Source organism: Cryptomeria japonica, unplaced genomic scaffold, assembly GCF_030272615.1.
Source record: "Cryptomeria japonica unplaced genomic scaffold, Sugi_1.0 HiC_scaffold_62, whole genome shotgun sequence".
NCBI lineage: Eukaryota > Viridiplantae > Streptophyta > Pinopsida > Cupressales > Cupressaceae > Cryptomeria > Cryptomeria japonica.
In genome coordinates this window covers 128,691-149,047 of record NW_026728884.1, presented here as the reverse complement: position 1 = coordinate 149,047, position 20,357 = coordinate 128,691, and the positions used below count along the sequence as shown (strand labels likewise).

Sequence of the window (20,357 nt, the reverse complement as noted above, 5' to 3'; positions counted from 1 at the left end):
TATCCCAAACAACATCGACCCAAGTCTCAAGGTGTGAGGAACCCGACGTCTCAGCAGGAACATCCATCTCCATGAGCCAAAATTGTTCTATCTTCTGCTTTTCTTAGAAACTTTTTGGCACTAGAAAATAAATGTTTGGAGAATAAAATGTTGCATGATATCTTTAAAAAAAAAATTTCTCTAACAAGCTTCATGCCTCAATTTTTATGCTCAATAGCATGTTAATAATGGCCTTTGCCTCATACATGTACCACCTATGATTTTCATGTAGAACTAACTCTATAGGACATTATATTAACTTCCACGTCAAGTGTATTAAAAAGCCACTCTCTAGTTTATACCATCATTTCTTTTATTCAGACTGTTATCTCAGAACCTGCACCCCTTTCTCTATTGCAATTAAAATAGCCAGCGATGTTGATGCAAGTCAAAAGCTAGTGATGATCTACCTTAATCTTGAGAAGTACATACGATGAGATGCATGGTGCATGATCGCCCCTTGCACACTCTCCTAAAAATTGCACAACTCGATTATGATTTGGCTTCCTAATTTTCAATAGTTGTGAAATGACCCATACAATATCCTAACTTGTGCTCATTACTTCAACCTTGGCTTTTCTTTTATGGATTAAAGTCTCGTCATGTCTATAAATATGACCATGATGCATAGTCCTCGTTGTCTCAGAATTTGACTTAGTTTGTTGCATATTAGGAGCTTGGATACTCCCATTCAGCTAGTCTGTGTTGGGACTTAGGTGGTATTATAAGGGAACATTTATGTCTATCACTTTCAAAGCTTGAGTAGCCATAAAAACCTGATAGTCACTGCAACCATGAAATGGGTATTGGGAGAGGACTTTGTAGGCTCTCTAGATAGGTATAGGGTGAATACAGATATCACCTCTCACTTTGTTGCTTCTCTATTGGACATTGCATTGTCTAAACACCTTATTACCCTTATTACTGAGGTACTTTTCCCTATGATGTACTTGGGTGGGTTGGAAGAAGTAGTTGAGTATGCAGAGTTTTATGTGGGCATCATGTCAATGTCGAACTTGCGATGTTTTATCAACAACAATGAGGTGGTCCCATGGCTCCCATTTGTTTCTTGCTTTAAGACTATGATCTTGACACTACAGTGTGAATGGGTTTGGCGAGCTACTAGTTTCTTGTTGCAATTGAATCTCCTAGTTGACTTGGATGGGGTCACCTAGTAATTTTAATTTTGCGACTACATCTTCCCGAGGATCTTGACTTTGGAGGATCCTCCCATTCTTTAGGTAATCATGGATTTCTCAGATTCAAACTCGGAGTTCTTAAGGAGAGCAAATGATGATGAGGAAGATGACAATGGAGAGAAATTGTAGGCTCCTCCACTACAACACCTTCTTCTTACCGCTTTCTTTTCTTCTCTGCAACAATGCCTACTTTTTCATGTAACTATATAAAAACATAATACATAATATAATATGATATATGCTTTTATATATCTATGGATTTTCTCTTTTCAACAATGCTTGCTCCTCATGATTACTATTATTGGTTACATGCTTCATTTAGAAACTAAGGTCTCAACAAACTCTAGAGTTAGGACAAAAGGCCTCCAATGAAACAAAGAACATTATTTTATAATATTGACATAGAAATAAGCAATTAAGGCTTAATTGAATGGCTTAAGATGGATCACATTAATTGGGATCTCCAATAGTTCACCTTGCATGTTTTCTAGGGTGAAAGCATTAAATTCTTTGCACACAAAAAATATGGAGTGGACCTTCCCATAGGATATCAAACTTTGTGTTTTACCCTAGCTTAGCACCACATTCATTATATTTTAGGACACGATCTCCACAGTGAAAACCAGGGTCAGAACTCTTCTTGTTGAACCACTTTTCGATAATTTGTTGTCGATCTTGGAGAGATTCGAAAGCCTTTTCCTTTTTTTCTTGCAACTCTAAGAGTTACGCCAACCTTACCTCCGTGGGTTCATTCTCCTCTAGCTCTAGAGATTTAAGATGTGGCAAAGCTGGTATCCCTAGTGAGACTGGGAATTGTGCTTCTTTTCCATATACAAGCTCATATGGAGAAATTTTAAGCACCTACTTGGGGGTCACTCAATCTTCCCAGAGTGCATTCTTCAAGTGATGGTGCCATTCTCTCTTATATTCAGCTTTGATCCTTTTAATGAGTTGAATCAAGGTTTTGTTAGTTGATTCAACTAGACCATTCCCTTGCGAGTAGTAGTTCGAGGAAGTCTTTAGATAAATGCCATGGCTAAAGATGAACTGGGTAACCCTAGAACCCGTGAATGCTCTAGCATTGTCTGATTTTATAGTCTTTGGTGGGCCAAATCTCATAACCAGCTCCTCCAGGAAACCCAACATCTCAGCTTCTATTGCAATCTTCAATGAAAGTGCCTATTTCCAATAGGTGAAATAAACTATTGCAATAAGAATCTATTTACAGTGGATGGAGGACAACTAGTTGATCATTCTTATGAAATCCAACCCCCATAGAGAAAAAGGTTCATCTACTAATGCATGCTCAACTTACATAGATGCATTTTTACGTTTCCTAACGTAGAACTGGCATTCCTTGCATTTTCACATAAGAGAACATGCATCCTTGAATAGTGAAGGCCAGTAGTACAATCTGCATGGGCAATTTTAGTTACAATTGTCTGAGCTGAGAAGTGACCTCTCATAGGGCCGTTATGGAAATCGTGCAGAATCCTCTCAACTTGCTTCTTGTCTACAAAGCGGAGTAAAACTCCTTCGAAGTTTGTCTTGAGTAAGACTTCTTCTAGCAACTGATAACCATTATTTTGGAGCCTATAGAATCTTCTCTTTTCATGAGGAAGGTCTACTAGGAATCTTCCGGTTCAGATGAAATCCTCCTGGTCAATGATCTAGGTCATTTCCTCTAGTTTTGATTACATCAACATGGTCTCATCTTGAGCTCCTCCTGGAACCTCAGGTTCCTGAGCCATGTATTCACAAAGGGCCTTCCCTTGGATTACCTTGGTGGATATGATGTCAACGTCATACTCAAGAATCTTGGTAATTCAATTGGCTCTCTTATCTATCATTTCTCCTTCCATTATGTATTTATAGACCATGTAGGGTGAACCACGCAAATAGTTGTCTTATTACAGACAATGAAATGCCTAAATTTATTCAAGCCTTTTACTATGGCGAGTGTTTGTTTTTAAACAAATTTGTACTTTACCTCATATGCTTTTAGCATTTTTGAATGAAAGGAAATTGGACGTTCCGCTGAACCTTCTATATCCCTCTGTTTTAGTACAATATTACTCACGTTACTGGTATAAACATACATTAGGAAATATTTGGACATATCTGGGTTAGACAAGACAAGGGTAGATGAGATGGCTTCTTTAATCTTTTTGAAAGCTTCTTTAGCTTCCAGAGTCCATTTGAAATGAAGGTCCTTTCTTAGCATAAGATTGATCAGTCTTACCATTCCAACAAAATCTGAAATGAATCGACTAATGAAATTAATCTTCCCCAAAAAGGATTGGACACCCTTCTTGTCCATAGAAAAAGAAATCTCTTTGATGGGTTTCACATAGTCTAGGTCAATGGACACTCCCTCTTTAGACACCGCATATCCTAGAAGCTTTACTTGAGGCAATCCAAAGTTACATTTCTTGGGGTTTAATTAGATACCAAACTCTATGCATTTCTACAAAACTATCTCTAAATGATCAAAATGGTCTTCTTTATGTTTTGAAAACACTGTCAAGTCATCGATGTAAATAACAATAATCTCTTTAATCATCTCCCAGAAGGTTATATACATGGCTCTTTGGAAAGTAGCACCAGCATTGGACAACCTGAATAGCATCTTTTGATAAGAAAAAAATCCCCATTTGGTGGTGAATGTGACTTTGTGTTGGTCTTCTAGCTTGACAAGGACTTGTTATATCCAAAAAACCATCAAGCATAGAAAACTTCTCAAACCCGGCTACTTTATGCAGGATCTATTCTATAGGAGGCAAGCATAATGGTCATTCAAGGATGCTCTATTTAGACGCTAAAATTCCACATGGAGGCAAATGTCTCCATTATTTTTCCAAACCAGCACCATTTTACAAAACCAAGTACTATGCTTGATCGGATAAATGATCAAGGATTAAATTAGTTTTTGTAACTCTTGTGACATTAGGAAATTGATCTTGGGGTTCACAGGATGATGCTTCTATTGGACATACTTTACCCCTTCAGCTAGCTCAATGGTGTGTTGTATTACCTTGAGGTTGTATCCTTTGAGGTCATCGTATGACCATACAATATCTCCTATGTATTCATCACAAAAATGGATCAACATCCTTATCATGTTGAGGGACATTTTTTCCTACCTTGAGATTCTCCCCATCTCAAACATGAAGTTTTGTATAATCTCCCTTATATGTGATCAATTTCCTTTTGTCATTTTTTGCATCCTCGCAATCAAAAAGGTTTTCCAAAGTGATCAAACCCTGTGGGACTTCATTTGATTGTAGTTGGATAACTTGTTTTTCGTATGCCTTAGTGACCTTGGGCAGTAGTTGGTCTTCAAATTCCTTGGATTGCTGAATGAACATGGTTATATGTTCATCATTTTCAAAGAATTTCTAGTGTATATCATTGTCTAGGATATCTTGTCTAATGTCACCTGAACTAAGTGTTTATTTTCTAGTAACTTAGAGGTCGGGTCAAATTGTGATCCTACTAAGGCCATACAATCAACACCTTCATTCATCTTTCACGAAATCCTCTGAATATTGAAAGTGTCAAAGCTTTCAATTATATCCCAAACCCGATAGTGGTATGAACGCATGTGAACATTCTTTGTAGCTAATATCTCCCAAACTTGTTGAACAACTAGCTCAGAATCTCCCAAAACTTTAAACTGCTTGACTCCAAGGCATCAGTTATTAAGTTTGCAATAATTTCCCTGAATTTTCAATCATGTGATGAATCATAGTTACTTTCTCTCTCATCGATGACATAAAATAAATTTTGAATGTATCTTCCCGATGTTAGATTACACGTAGATTCTTAAACCCTAGTTATATGATTTTGTATTCAATAATCCTTCCCCAAGGAATAAATATTTGTGTTTGTTGTTTATTTCTTTATATTTTATTTTTTTGTTTCCATTTAGTTTAGTTACCTCTCTTTATTTCTAATAAAAATAAATACCTTTATTGGCCCTTTCAAACATAGAGGAAAATCATGAATCCAATAGTTATCTCTCCACTATTAAAGCATTTTTCACTATCTACTAGATCATTTAGGGTCATTTTCAATGTAAAATTATTGTGACAAATATGTTTACAGACAGGCATAAAGAATACTACTCTAGATCCAAATACCAAGAAGTTTAAGGCCACCCATAGTTTTGGGATGACAACTAAATCTCAAGAAATTTTATGAAAACCCTTGAAAATATAAGAATTATCTTGTAAAAGTCCTCGATGTAATTATTTATTTAATAATAGGAATCTGTAAAAGCTCAATTTTATGAAGTAAAAAAAATTGTTTGACATAAATATCCTAGAATAAATATGAAATTTACTATCCAATGAAATGTCTTTAGTAATCCAATAAATAAGTTAGTCATTTTAAATAAATAGTTATAACTACATAAATTTGATAGAAAAAGATTCCCTATAACATTGATTCCTTTTCATTAAATGGAAGAATTAATAACTACATGATAAATGTTAAAATATTATATAACATGGACCATTTACTATCCAAGTAGCCTATATGCAACTCCTAAGCCTTCTTTCAATGAAAGACCTAGATAACACTAGTACTTGCATCTAGGTAAGATGCAATGCATAATGCCGATAGTAATTTATATGATTATAAATGTGAGATAAAGTTATACAAATTCAAAACATGTCAACATTTTTTTGTCAAAGGTGTAATAAATTGATCCAAGGAGTCCTTGTGTTTCCTCCTACATTAGGTGTTGGTCCCTTCAAAATAAGTTGAGGAACTAATCTTGGTGAGCCTTGAATAATGCATGTAGAATTTTGGGTGGACAATTGTGTTGCATTCAACTCGGTCAACAATGTGAGCAACAATAAATGTTTATGATGTTTGAATTTTCCACCATAAAGTTTTTTAGTCATGAAAACTAGCAATGACATTGATAGTCTACTAGAGCTTGCATCTAAATGAGGTGCAATGGACAAGTCAATAGTAATTTATTTATCTTTATAATTTTAATATAGAGTTTTTTCTTCATTAATTACTACTATTAAATAAAACCTTAAAACAACTAATAAGAAAAATATAAAGGATGCCATCATAAAAAAAAGGAAAACCATCTCGAGTTAGTCTAAATATGTGATTTGATAATTTGTCAGATTATCCTATATATATATATATAGTTTTTGTTTTGTTTGTCTTGATATTCATAGATATTAATAATACTCATATTTCCTTTTTTGGATTATCAAACTTTTAAAATTAATGAACCCTAAATTAATTCTCACGTATTATTCTAATATTGAAAAATAATAAAAACAGTTAATTCCTCAAGCATTTCAAAGAGGTTGAAAGAAAATATGTTTCTTGGTGAAATCGATGGTAGTGAAAGTTTTGGAATGAATTATATTTGTGGAATTCATTGAAGCCCTAGAGAAATTTCCTCTAAAATTTTAACAAAATATATTTGAATAGAATTGGCAGATACAAAATTTGTAGCCATATCTCCTCAAGGTTAAACTTAAACAAATTAAAGAGGATTGGCAACCATGCAAGATAGACAAATTTCATCTACAAAATTAATAGTGCAACAAATTCTAAGCAACTTAAAACGTAAAAACAGTATCAAAGAGGTAGAATCCGACCCTTGATTAAATTTTCACAAAAACATTCAAATTCAACAACCATCCATGGAACACACATAAAATCTTAAGAAATACTTAATATTAAATACAAATTACACACCTTCAAATTCAACAACAACCGTCCATGGAACACACATGAAATCTTAAGAAATACTTAATTAAATGCAAATTATACACCTTCAAATTATACACATGAGACAATTTCCCGATGGGGAGTTCCTCCCTAGGGAATACTAACAGAAATGAAAATATATATTTGTAAACAAAAAAGACAACTTTCAGGTGGCAACTTCGTCACATATTATGAGAGCATTGGAAGGCAGTGGATGCCAATGTTGCTTATTCACATTTATTGTAGGTCGTTCATTGATACTTGAGATAGTAAATGCACTTCTTGCAGAGTTTCTTGAATTTGCAGTCAATGGGAAGGATTGATGTGAGCGTGCAGCCAAAGACAAAATTCTTTCCGATGTTATTCTTTCTGGGAATATTCCAAATAGGATATACAAACACATACATCCATTTATGTGTATATGTGTACACATTCCAGCTACTAGCTTAAGACATCGATCATGCAGCTTTTATATCTTAGCGAATAAAACAATAGCAAATAAGACGAGACGAGAGGAATGCAGAAGTTGTTGGCTTTGGCATCCTTGGGCATGTTGAGCGTCTGTGTTGATTTATTGTATGACTGGTTGGGCATATTTCTCCCGAAGCAAACTGAGGTAACTATAAAGCATACCTCAACTATGATGTGTTTCTTTGCAAAGTGCTTGCAAGATTTTTGGTTTGCCCTATCTGGTCACCTTCAAAAAGCTTGCATTTTTATTGTAAGTAGAGGGGTTCTGTTTGGCTTTCGGTTTACCAGATTTAAAGTCAGTTGAGGCGGTGTATTTCAGGCCGCGTGTCTACTTGAACAACACGTCTGGGTTACACGATGCAGGCAGAATGACAAATGTAGACAATGGAGAATGACCTTTCCTTTCCCAACACTACACCAAAATTTCAATCACCGACGTAAACATGTACCACATAACACACAATGCTGGGAAAATTATTTTAAGACGGTCGGTTCTGGCCTGAGACAATTTCCTGGTGAGGAGTTCTTCGTCAGGGTATAGCCCATCGGCTAAAAAAAACCGTATAGCACTGAAACTATGTACAAGAATTATCGATTTGAGGCAATTCTAAATTAATCTCAATCTCAAGGAAAAGTGCTTCTAGAGGAAGATTAGGCTTCTAGAGGAAGAGCAACATAAATAATTTATCATAGATATTGAAAAGAGATGAAAAGAAATGGTTAGAGAATCACGTTGCACGATAGTTTAGAATAACTCTATTTTATTGTGCAAACAAGAGGGAGAAGGATACTCTAAAAAGAAAAAGTTAGGTCGAAAACTTTATAATTACTCATGAATTTAATCTCTTTTATACTGTTAATGAGAAAGCTACAAAATAAAGCAGAAGCAGCGGTAACAAGATATGGCACCCTAATATAGGGACTGGAACTTTGGACTGTAGGTACGAGGGGTAAGAGGACATATACAGAGACCTGCAGAGGGTGGGAGTAAAGGAGAGCCTCTGCTTAGCGTTGTCATACAGAATATGGTAATCTTGTTGCTGAAAACTTCCAAGGACGGTCGGCACACCTGCAACCGAAGCCTCATCCATATCTAACATTGCCAGACATAGTAAATATCCTATTTTAGTCGGACCAGATTCTCTATATTGAACAAAATTATGTTCACCATCGACAACATAATCTGCACCAAGCATATGGAAAGTCATATTCACATCAGGGATATAGTCGTAGTAGGGTGATGAATAGCATACACTTAAACCAGCTTTGGAATCGTTAGCTCTGGGTAGCCATAGGACAGAATCCAAAACAGATACCACTGCAGTGAAGGCAGCATGCGGCAAAACTGTGTAGTGTGTTCCAGAGTCAATGATGAATCCACCGCTTTCATTTGCTTGTATATCGAACGATCCTCGTGGAATATTGAGAGACACGTTCCCCAGAGTTATTCCTTCTACGGAGAGATGATAGTAACCATTAAGCTTGGGCAGGACTGTGTTGTTTATCACCATCGTCGACTGCACTCCTATGCCGTTCAACTCGGCTGCGCTGCCGAACAGGAGAGCCGTGGAAAATCTGCCAATGTCCTGAAAGGGGCATCCATTGTATTCGAAAGTTAAGCAATAGGAAAATTTGGATTCTCCAATCTGTGAGATAAGCGATAATTGTCCTCGGCCGAGCCCCACTACATCGAGCCCCACTACGTCGTTGGCCTACTCCAAGTCATCTCCCTGAACGACAAAGCTGCACCCAAACGCTATTCCGCCAAAGGAATGCGCAGCCCGGAATGTAGCGGCCATGGTGAACGTCTCAAATGTGTAGCCTCTCTGAATCAGGGGATTAACAAAAATAATAATAGAGAGAGCAAACAATAATAAGAAAAGAATAAATTGTAAAAAGAAATCACAATTCAGAATAAACAAAGTGTCTTGCTTTTGGAATTGCACACACCAATTTCTTTTATTGCACCATAATTAAAAATTACATAGAGACTGTGTATATAAATAATTTGCAGCTTAAAAGAATTAATAATAACTGCAGTTCTAAATATATTCCCAGCATTGCATGGAAAGCTACTGAGTCTCTCAAACTAAAAACAAACTACTCCTTAAATTAAGAATACAATAAGTGCATGCACAACATGCTTTATTTACAAAAAACAAATATTAAGTAATCTTAAAAAAAACTATTCAAATCTTCCTATATTTAGCTTAATGAATCTCATGCAAAAACTAAAAAAACTGTATGGCAGTGCATGATAGTTTTTAATGCTGAATTCTAAGAATAGTGGTGATGCATGTAGTTGTATGTGTGAATAGCATCAGTTCTCCACATACTCCTCCTTGATGCTAAGAAAACTTACTATCTTATCTCGTAGTATCAAAAACTTAGCTTTCGCAACTGCTTTGGTGAATATATCTGCTAGCTGATCCTGTGTGTTGATGTGCTTCAATTCAACATCCTTCTTTTGCACCAAATCTTGTATGAAATGATATTTCATATCAAAATGCTTTGTTTTGCCATGATAAATCGGATTCTTAGCTAACTTGATGGCTCTCACATTGTCACAATAAATTACTATAGGCTGAATTTGTTTTTCTCCAATTTCTTCCAAAACTTTTCTGAGCCAAAGAGCTTGTGTACCTACTAAGGTAATTGCAACATACTCTGCTTCTGTAGATGAGAGGGAAACAATACTTTTCTTTTTTGAGCTCCAGGTAATCAAACCATAACGAAAAGAAAAACAATTTCTAGATGTAAATTTACGGTCATCCATACTACCTCCCCAATCTGAATCACTAAAGCCAACAAGATTGCACTTTTCAAAAAAGTAGTAATGAATATCAAAATTTAAGTTCCCTTTCACATACCTCAAAATCCTCTTGGCTGCCTTCATATGTATTTCAGATGGATTTGTCATATACCTTGAAACAAGTGAAACTGAATATGTAATATCTGGCCTCATGTGGGTTAGAAACATCAAGCTCCCCACAATACTTTTGTAAGTTGTCTCATCAACTAAATCAACACCATCATCTCTACATAACACATCTCCATGTGCACTTTGAGTGGAGACAGGGTTACAACCAGACATATCAAATTTCTTCAACATATCTTGTGCATACTTTGTTTGACAAATGAAAATCTTATCCTTACTTTGATAAACCTCCATTCCTAGAAAATATTTCATTAGATCAAGATCTTTCATCTCAAATTCTTTCATCATAACAGCTTTGAGTTTATCTTTCATCTTAGAACTACTACCCACATACAAAATATCATCAGCATACAAACTTATGATGAGGATATCAGTACCTTCTTGTTTGTAGTAAAGGGTAGGATCACTCTTACTTCTCTGGAAGTCATTCTCCTGAAAGTATCCATCAATCTCGGCATACCATGCTCTTGGCTCTTGCTTGAGGCCATACAAAGCCTTCTTCAACCTGTAGACATGATTCTCTTTTCCTTCCACTTCAAATCCTTGTGGCTGCTCCACATATACTTCCTCTTCTAAGTGCCCTTTCAAGAAGGCACTTTTCACATCCATATGATATATGTTCCACTTCTTTTGAGCTGCTAATGAAATCAGCAATTATGGTCTCTTGTCTTGCTACTAGTGCAAATGTCTCTTCATAATCAATTCCATACTTCTGTATGAAGCCTTTAACAACTAATCTTGCCTTGTGTCTTTCAACACTCCCATCACTGTTAAACTTGGTCTTGTAGACCCAATTGGTGCCAATCCATTTTTTGTCATGTGAAAGTTCTGTTAACTCCCAAGTGTCATTCCTGCGAATGAAATCCATTTCTTCTTCCATGGCTTTCACCCAAACCTCATTAGTAAATGCATCTTCAAAATATGATGGTTCAAAATCAGCTTTGGCTAATAAAGAAAAATTTATTGTCTCACCTATTGGGTTTTCTTCATGTACTTGATTTCCACTCCTCTGGTAGATATCAATCAATTGCCTTACCTTCCTTGTAGAACTTGGAGAAGAAGCTGGACTTGAACTTGGTACTAAAGAACTTGATGAAGGGCTGCTTGGTGGAGTTAAAACACTAGATATAGAAACATTAGTTGGCTACTCATGATCAATATCAACAATTATATCATTGTTCAAAACAGATTTTGGCTTCTCAACATGGCCTTTTTTATGACCATAAACTCCCCTTTCATCAAAAATCACATCACTTGAGACAATAAGCTTGTTAGTGAGGGGATTATACAATATATAAGCCTTTCTTTTCTCACTATACCCCATAAAAATACATGACTCACTCTTTGCATCTAACTTTTGTCTATTATAATAAGGTACATGCACATATGTCAAACAACCAAAAACTTTTAAATGATTAACAGTAGGCCTTTTTTAGTACCAAGCTTCATAAGGAGTCTTCTTTTCTAGTGCACTAGTGGGGCTACGGTTGAAGATGTACACCATTGTAGCAACTACATCTCCCCAATAAGAATTGTTCAATCCCTTGGTTTGTAACATGCACCTTGCCATTTCAACCACAGTACAATTCTTCCTTTCAACTACTCCATTCTGTTGAGGTGTGTATGTAGTAGTAAGTTGCCTCTTGATACCATTAAAATCACAATATCTTTGGAAAGCCTTTGAGAAAAATTCTCCTCCACGGTCAGTCCTTACACACTTGATCTTGCATGTTTTCTCATTTTCCACAAGTGATTTAAACTTCTTGAATGTATCTAGGCCTTCATCTTTGGCCTTCAAAAAATATACCCAACAATTTTGTGAGTAATCATCAATAAAAGTGATGAAATATGATGACTTACCCAAACTCTTAGTCTGCATAGGACCACATATATCTGAATGAACAAGCTAAAGTGGGTGATGAGCCCTCCATCCATTTCCCTTTGGAAACTTTTCCCTTGCATGCTTTCCTTTAGCACAACCTTCACAAACCTCCTCATGTTCCTCAACCTTGGGCAAACCAGAAACTAATGCATGCAAGGTTAGAAACTTCAATCTATGAAAATTTAAATGCTCATACTTGAGATGCCACAACCAACTTGAATCCTCTTAATCCATATTTTCCAAATTGATGTTATGTTCACCAAACCTCAAGGGGAACATCCTCTTTCTTGTCATAGGAACAATAGTGATCACCCTATTACCCTTATTTTTATCATAGATAGTACGTCTTATTCTCAAAAACTACTTTATAATTTTTCTCACATAGCTGCCCAACACTTAACAAATTGTGCTTCCATTAATGAGTATAATAAATATCATGAATACTCTTTATATGTTCTTTTATTTGGACCTCCAATGATTTATCATCACCAAGATGGATCTTGGATTTGAAACTTCCATCTTTTGTTGAGAACAACTTCTCATTCCTTGTCATATGGTTAAAACATCCAGAATCTAGGTACCAAACATCTTTACTAGTATTTTCACCCTTGACATAAGATAAAAATAAGTGATTAGGAGGATTCTCACTACTTTCTTGAGCATAGCTAGTACTTTTACCTTCTTTCAATCTACATTCTCTTTTAAAGTGGCCATACCTATTGCAAAGGTAACATTGAACATTTCTCTTATCAAATCTGTCTCTACCTCTTCCTCTGAAACCACCTCTTCTTCTTGAGCCGCCTCTATCTCTACCTCTTGAAGAATTTTGGTTTTGCCCTTTATCTTGGCCTTGATTTATTTTGGCACTACTACTGCTTGCATCTCTATTTTTTGTGATTAGCAATTTAGAGGAAAATGCTTTCTCTACGCCTTCAAAAAAATCTGTCAATCTTTCTTCATGAGACATCAGGGATCCAACCAGTTGATCAAATTGTAGTTTTGTCGAATCTTTGCTTTCTTCTATGATTATTGCTACATGATTCCATCTGGGTGTCAAAGATCTCAACACATTTTTTTATCAAAACTTCATTGCTTACAATTTCCCCAAGTGTAGTGGCTAGCCATTTTATTGACCACATCTTTGACTTTGACACAATAATCACTTATACTTTCAGCTTCTTGCATCTTCAAATTCTCAAATTCTCGCTTCAATGTCTGAAGCCTAACTACTTTAACTTGATCACTACCCTCATAAACTTTTTGTAGAGTCTTCTAGGCATCTTTGGCAGTTGTTGCTCCTGATATTCTTGGAAATAAACTCTTATCAAGAGCTATATGAATGTGAAACAAAGCTTGAGCATTCTTTTTCCTTGCTTCTTTTCTTGTTGTTCTTTCATTGGCTGTAAGGGCATTCCAATCAGTTGGCTCTTCATAACCCGATTCAATAATCTCCCACAAATCTCTTATAATAAAAAAGGTCAGCATCTTAATGCACCAATAATCATAATCATTCCCATCAAATTCTAGAATAGGCATATGGTTAGAATTCGACATGATTAACTTTGTCAAAATTCCAACAATAAAAATTTAACCCAAAACAATTTTACCTGCTCTGATACCACGTGTAGAATTTTGAACTTGACCTATCCTCTTTGAACTAGTTGATTAACAAAAATAATAATAGAGAGAGCAAACAACAACAAAAGAATAAATTGCAAAAAGAAATCACAATTTAGAATAAAAAAACAAAGTGCCCTGTTTTTGGAATTGTACACACCAATTTCTTTTATTGTGGCATAATTAGAAATTACATAGAGGCTATGTATATAAAGAATTTGCAGTCTAGAAGAATTAATAATAACTATAGTTCTAAATATATTCCAGCATTGCATGGAAAGCTACTCAGTCTATCAAACTGAAAACAAACTACTCCCTAAATTAAGAATATAATAAGTGCATGCACAACATGCTTTATTTACTAAAAACAAATATTAACTAACCTAAAAAAAACTATTCGAATCTTCCTATATTTAGCTTAGTGAATCTCATGCAAAAACTAAAAAAACTGTATGACAGTGCATGATAGTTTTTTACGTTGAATTCTTAGAATAGTGGCGATGCATGTAGTTGCATGCGTGAATAGCATCCGTTCTCCACAGAATGACAGTTCTCCCTACGTGTCCCAGCTTCCGATGTATATATGAGAATATTGACAGTCCAGCGCACAAGTTGAATTGCCAAGGGCAGAGCAGAGGGAAGAAGAGCAGGGAACCCATCTTTTAGTGGAGGAATCTTCTGGGTAGAACATAGGAGGAGTACATCTCCTAGAGCCATTGAAGGTATCGCACTGAAACCAAATCAAATCGCTTCCCGTGTCCACTTGTCCTCGGAAATTTCTTGGTGGGGTTCTGATGCCAATGTTCACTACATGTGTTGTGGGCAAGCGGATCAAAGGAGCAACAGCGCCACCCAGTTGGGCTTCGGTCATTCCTGATTGCACAGCTTTAATCGAGGCTTCTATTCTTTTGAGGCAGAATTACTTTCCAAATGGGAGCCTCCACGCGCTTCTTCTGAATAGAGCAAACTGAAAAACAACATATTGTTAGATCCGCCACAAGTAATGTTATCGCATTATTGTGTGCCATTGGGCACCTATCAATCCGGCTTTCAAATTTCCCTTAATTACTACTACAGGCAGGTTTACTGGGGGTCGTCATCTATAAGGATTAGTCTAAATGTTAATCGGATTGTTTAATAAATTGTGCGCCTGCAGGTAACTTCAGCATTCTGTGTTTCATCTGTCCAACCGTAGGATATAACGACGAGATTGATGAGATTATAGAATAAAAAGGGCATCTTGTTTTACAAGAAACAACGTGTGGAGTTTTCTAGTTGTTGTATCGAACGCGACAATGGGAAAGGCGCGGAATCAAGAGAAGAGTTGGTTTTTTGTAATTTCAATTTTGGCCGAAGTGAACATGTTGATCAAACATTTCACGTAAAATTCGACCTTGTAAAACATTTCTGAATTCCCATTTTAAATTTTACTATAGATTAAAAAGTTTTTTTCTAATTTAGTTTGGATTTTAGAAATATGGCATGTTTCAATTACTTTTTTAAATATAATTCATATTATATTATAAATGATAACATAAATATTGTTAGTAAAAAAGATGTTCTATGTTTATATTTTTTTAAGGAGAGATGATGTAAGATTATATCTATGTAAGATAGACAATTGCTTTATTAATCACTTTTATTTATTTGTCCTATCTATTATCGAAAAGTTATAGACTAATCTAATTATGAAAATAATGTTCTTCATTAATTTTACAAGAAATGCCTAACAAATCATGGTTCATGGTTACATATGATACGATGGAAAGCCAAAATTAATGTAAATATAAATGAACAAAAAATGTCCCATATCTAACATAGTGATCTTTCTACTATAGACAACCATCATAGCAATCCTCAAGAATTTATCTATATTATACTAATATGTTTATGTAAAAATAGGTTGATTTCTTAAAATTATTTATTTTAGTCTCACAATTTGCACATGAAGTAATCAAAATTTAGTTTATTAAAACGGACTTTTTCTCCTCAATATGAAATACTTTTATTTTTGTGATTATATATCAAGATCAATTAATAGAGCATTTCCAAAGGTCAATAATGTGATGGCATATGTTATCTTCATAGTTGCATATTTAGAATCTCAATAAACATTATTTTTACAATACTTTGATGATCCCTCTATAATCATTACCCTATGTAAGGTATGAGATAGCCCTTCAAACCATGTCTTCCCTACCATTTCAATTTAAACTAGGTTGTGTATATATGAACTATTTGTTGTGACCTTCTAAAAATTTAAACCAATCTTAAACATCATAATAAATGGGTTTCTCTTTTGAATGGTTGAACTCCAAAACTATCTTTCCTTATTTTAAGTTCTTCCTTGTCAACTAAATAGAATCACTCGATGATTGATTGATCATATGAACTCTTGACCTCATTTGTATACATGTATACTACTAATCTCACTCTATCTTGATGTTTTTATCATGTGTTGTGGAAACTTATATGACCAATATCTAGGATGTCCATATATAAAATAATTTTATTAAAAATTCTAACATCTACCTCAAAAAAATATATACCTCTTCAAGAGTAACATCTTCCTATTGTTCTATGTATTTTGTTCTAAGTATGTTAAAAACTAGCCTCTTTATAATGGTTGTATTTTCCCTTTGTTAATTGCATATATTGTATCCTTATCAAACCAGCCTCTACCTTTATCTAAACATTTGTGCCTTTTTGATATTGGTTCCTTATTTATACAAACCTATTGATAGGGTTCTTAAAAAAATTATAGTTTTACAATGTTCAAATCATACATTGTATTCATCTTTAGGACATTGACATATCATGAAGCCTTCACATGATCTAGCTATTATTATCCGATCTTATGGAAATTTTATTTTATTTCTTTACACGCATTTCCATTTTTTATAATTTCTAAAATTTATTCAATAACTCAAGTTGATAACCATGTTGGAATAACATGGTTTTCATTCTAGTAACTATCCTATTTTAAGTAGTCATTTTTCTTCCCACTTGTTTATTTCAACAACACATTTTTCCACTAAAGTAAAACATGCATTTTTTTCTTGGTTGATGTTACCTTTGTTTTGTTGGGGTCCTCTATTGGATCATACTCAAAATATCCTTACATTTCAATTAGCTAATGAATTAGATGTTCTAAACCTAGACACACTAAGAAACTTCAAATTTTTATTTTTCGTTATTTCTTCTAATCTTGAAAATAACATTTATTAATTTATAGTCTCTAACATCCATTCCATTTAGATCATTTTCCAATCCCATTATTTTGCCTCCTTCATTTTGTTCACTCACACTCTATACTCTCACACTCTTACTCTCCAATGTTCATGGCTATTTCCATCCTCTTAAAATAATTCAATTATAATTTTCATTTTGATTATGAATTCACTCTGTTGATCTGAAATTGTTTTTATTAGAGGAATACTCTCTTCATTACTCACATTCCTCACTACAACATCATTTGTCAAAATCCTATGCAAGGATTCTCTCTCTCTCTTACACATTGTTTTGGATTATTGCTAACCCTAAATTGAGAATAGTGCATTCCTTCCTGTATTTGTAGCACGGTATGATAAGAAAGTAATGGATTTGATATAGTAAACTCACAAATCAATTTGTAGCAGTACACAGGATGGAATTGGGATAAATTATCTCGCACAAATGTGCCATCAAACGCAATTACTGGCCGTCTAGAGATAAAAACAAAGTAATGCTTAATAAATAAATTACCAACTTGCATCGTCGACAAGTAAATGTACAGACTGTAAACGACTTCCTTGAATCCCCTTTCCATTCATCGTCTTGTGGGAGATTCTCATCAAAACAAAAATATATCAATGTCAAAGTACAAGAATGGTCCAAGAACCAGCCGGCTGCCATGAAAGCTGTCAAAAACCCCAAAAAATTAAAATATCTAAACACAAGAATGGCCCAAGAATCCAACAGGGAGCCAATATAGAAAACCAAATATAAGAAAGTTGTCAGAAACCGACTCATAGATAATGTAGGATACTGTTATATAAGGCGATCCCCAGTCCCCACTAAGCAGGCCTGTAACTGGAGGCTAGAAAAATTAAGTCCACAATGGCATACAAAAATGTGGTCACAATGCTTGCGGTAAATCTGTTCATGTGCTGCTTTTGTACGTTGTTTCTTGCAGAAGCTATGCGCGCAAACCACCACTTCAGAAGTGATTCAGCCTTTACAAGGCTCAAAAGAATGGAAGCCTCAATTAAAGCTCAAAGTACGGGAAGACTAGAAACCCTAGTGGGTATGGGTGTTCCTGTGGTGGGCGAGGACAGAGCATACTTCATGACAATTGGCATGGGAACGCCACCAATAAACATACGCTCACAAGTTGATACGAGCAGCGATCTAATTTGGTTTGACTGTACAGCCCTCCCCGCAGGTTCCTCTACCTTCAAATCTGTTCCCTGCCCATCTTCCTTCTGCTCTGATCTTCCCAATTCCACCTGTTCAACAAACTGTCAATTTTCTCATAATTACACAGGCGGCCGGAACATATCGGGCGAGTTATTCTCCGAGACCTTCACCATGACAAATGGAAGCGGGGCCGTGCATTCCTTTGGTGGAGTAGCGTTTGGGTGCAGCCATGACACCCAGGGACAGAGCGAGGTGGGCGCCAACGGCGTGGTGTGGAACAACGGCCTCGTGGGGAGAAACGGCGTTGTGGGGCTCGGGCGAGGGAAATTATCGCTTATCTCACAGATTGGCGAGTCTAAATTTTCCTACTGTCTTGCTGATGATTATGCGGAAGACTACGATGACATAACCTACACGCCTCTCCTTTTTGGCAGCGCAGAAGAATTGAGCGGCACAGGAGTGCAGTCGACAATGATGATAAAAAACTCAGCCAGGCCGGAGCTCAACAACTACTATTACCTCTCTATGGAAGGGATAAGTGTGGGGAATATATCTGTGAATATTCCGCAAGGAACGTTCGATATACAAGCGAATGGAAGCGGGGGATTCATCATCGACTCTGCAACACCGTACACTGTTTTACCGCATGGCGCCTTCACTGCAGTAGCATCTGTTTTGGACTCTCTTTTCGATTCTGCTTCTGGGTTCCGGAGAATTAACAATTCTCGAGATGGGTTTAGTCTATGCTATCAATCACCTTATGCCTTGGCACCTTATCTGAATATGACTTTTCACATGGGTAGGGGCGCAGACTTTGTTATTGAAGGAAGACAGAATTTCATTACATATACAGACGTTGATCCTTCTGTAGTGTGTCTGGCAGTGCTGGACATGGGGGATGCTTCTGTTGAAGGTGTGCCAGCCGTCCTTGGAAATTTTCAACAACAAAATTATCATATTCTTTACGACAATGGCAATGAGACTCTTTCGTTTGTCACCACCAATTGCAGGCGTCTTGTGAATGGCCCTTCACTCTACCCGGAATACTCACAGTCTAAAGCTCTCACCTTGGGCTGCCATGGTTTGTCGCTGGCGGTACTTTCTATTGTAATTTCTTTATTAATAGATTAATCAAACGCAATAAAATTTCCAACTTCTTGCTTCATATCAATCGTATGTTAACTGTGTTGGCGTACGTGGACTCCAGCTGGACTCCACTAATCTTCTCTGTCTCCGTATCCCTACTACTCCAACTACCGCATTCACTCCATCTTTTCGAGTCTTCTTCAACTCTTTTTGATGCATCTAGATGGTTAGGTTTTTTATGCATGCATTCTAGAATCTTCTGTTGTTTCTTGCTGTGAACAGGCTCTGTTTTAAAGAGAGCAGAATGTAATACTTTGTTTTATGAATGAATGAATGTATAATGCAGAAAGGAGTCATGGGGGCTCTATTTTGTGAAGACATTTATATAAACTATTATATAATATGTTTTTGGTAATAATATAAACTGCTTATCTGTTATTATATCACTGTGTTTCTGTTGTCTTGTGTTCTTTCTCCCCTACAAAGTGGTATCAGAACAGGGAAATCAAGGCAAAAGTTGCAGATAAAGGCAAATAGAGAAGGCAGCCAGTCTGCAAGCAATCATCTCTATGAGGTGAAGTTGTTGAAGGTAATATTGATGTGTGGAGAAGACACAGAGGTAACAAAGAACTTGTTGAAGTTGACAGTTAACATAGCTACCAGATTAAAGCTACTAGATACATATTGTTGCTGATAAAGAAAGAGAGAAGCTACCATTATTCAGAAGTGCAAACTAGTGAGGAAAGTCAAAGTTTTTAATTAAGGTAGAAGGGGCTCCTGCAGAAACAAACAGAGAACCCTGCAAAGGCAAAGTTTTATTCTGAAAAAAATTATGACAAGAACAAGTGGAAGTATTTCACAACCACAGATTCCAATTTTTAATGGCAAAAATTATGACTATTGGAGTATTAAAATGAAAACTTTATTTTGCTCCAAGGGTATTTGGAACTTTGTTGAAAATGGGTTCCCTAAACCACCAAAT

General features: G+C 35.7%; 2 protein-coding genes across 2 annotated transcripts; one reads left to right on the top strand and one right to left on the bottom strand.

Moving 5' to 3' along the window:
* Positions 1-8,302: 8,302 nt before the first annotated feature.
* Positions 8,303-9,253, bottom strand: LOC131863410 (aspartic proteinase nepenthesin-2-like). Its single transcript, XM_059215114.1, has 2 exons — positions 9,171-9,253; positions 8,303-9,029 (listed from the first exon to the last, which is right to left on the bottom strand). Exons 1-2 carry the CDS (start codon positions 9,251-9,253, stop codon positions 8,303-8,305), a joined length of 810 nt encoding a protein of 269 aa, XP_059071097.1.
* Positions 9,254-17,989: 8,736 nt separating this feature from the next.
* Positions 17,990-19,669, top strand: LOC131863409 (aspartic proteinase nepenthesin-2-like). Its single transcript, XM_059215113.1, has 3 exons — positions 17,990-19,384; positions 19,497-19,568; positions 19,658-19,669. Exons 1-3 carry the CDS (start codon positions 17,990-17,992, stop codon positions 19,667-19,669), a joined length of 1,479 nt encoding a protein of 492 aa, XP_059071096.1.
* Positions 19,670-20,357: the final 688 nt, after the last annotated feature.

Excerpts from the sequence above, each read along its gene's own strand:
- LOC131863410 (XM_059215114.1), bottom strand. The coding sequence starts at position 9,253 with ATGGCCGCTACATTCCGGGCTGCGCATTCCTTTGGCGGAATAGCGTTT. Across the intron at positions 9,030-9,170 it reads GTTCAGGGAGATGACTTGGA|ATTTTCCACGGCTCTCCTGT; the intron begins GTAGGCCAACGA and ends GGACATTGGCAG.
- LOC131863409 (XM_059215113.1), top strand. The coding sequence starts at position 17,990 with ATGGCATACAAAAATGTGGTCACAATGCTTGCGGTAAATCTGTTCATG. Across the intron at positions 19,385-19,496 it reads GCCATGGTTTGTCGCTGGCG|CTGGACTCCACTAATCTTCT; the intron begins GTACTTTCTATT and ends CGTGGACTCCAG.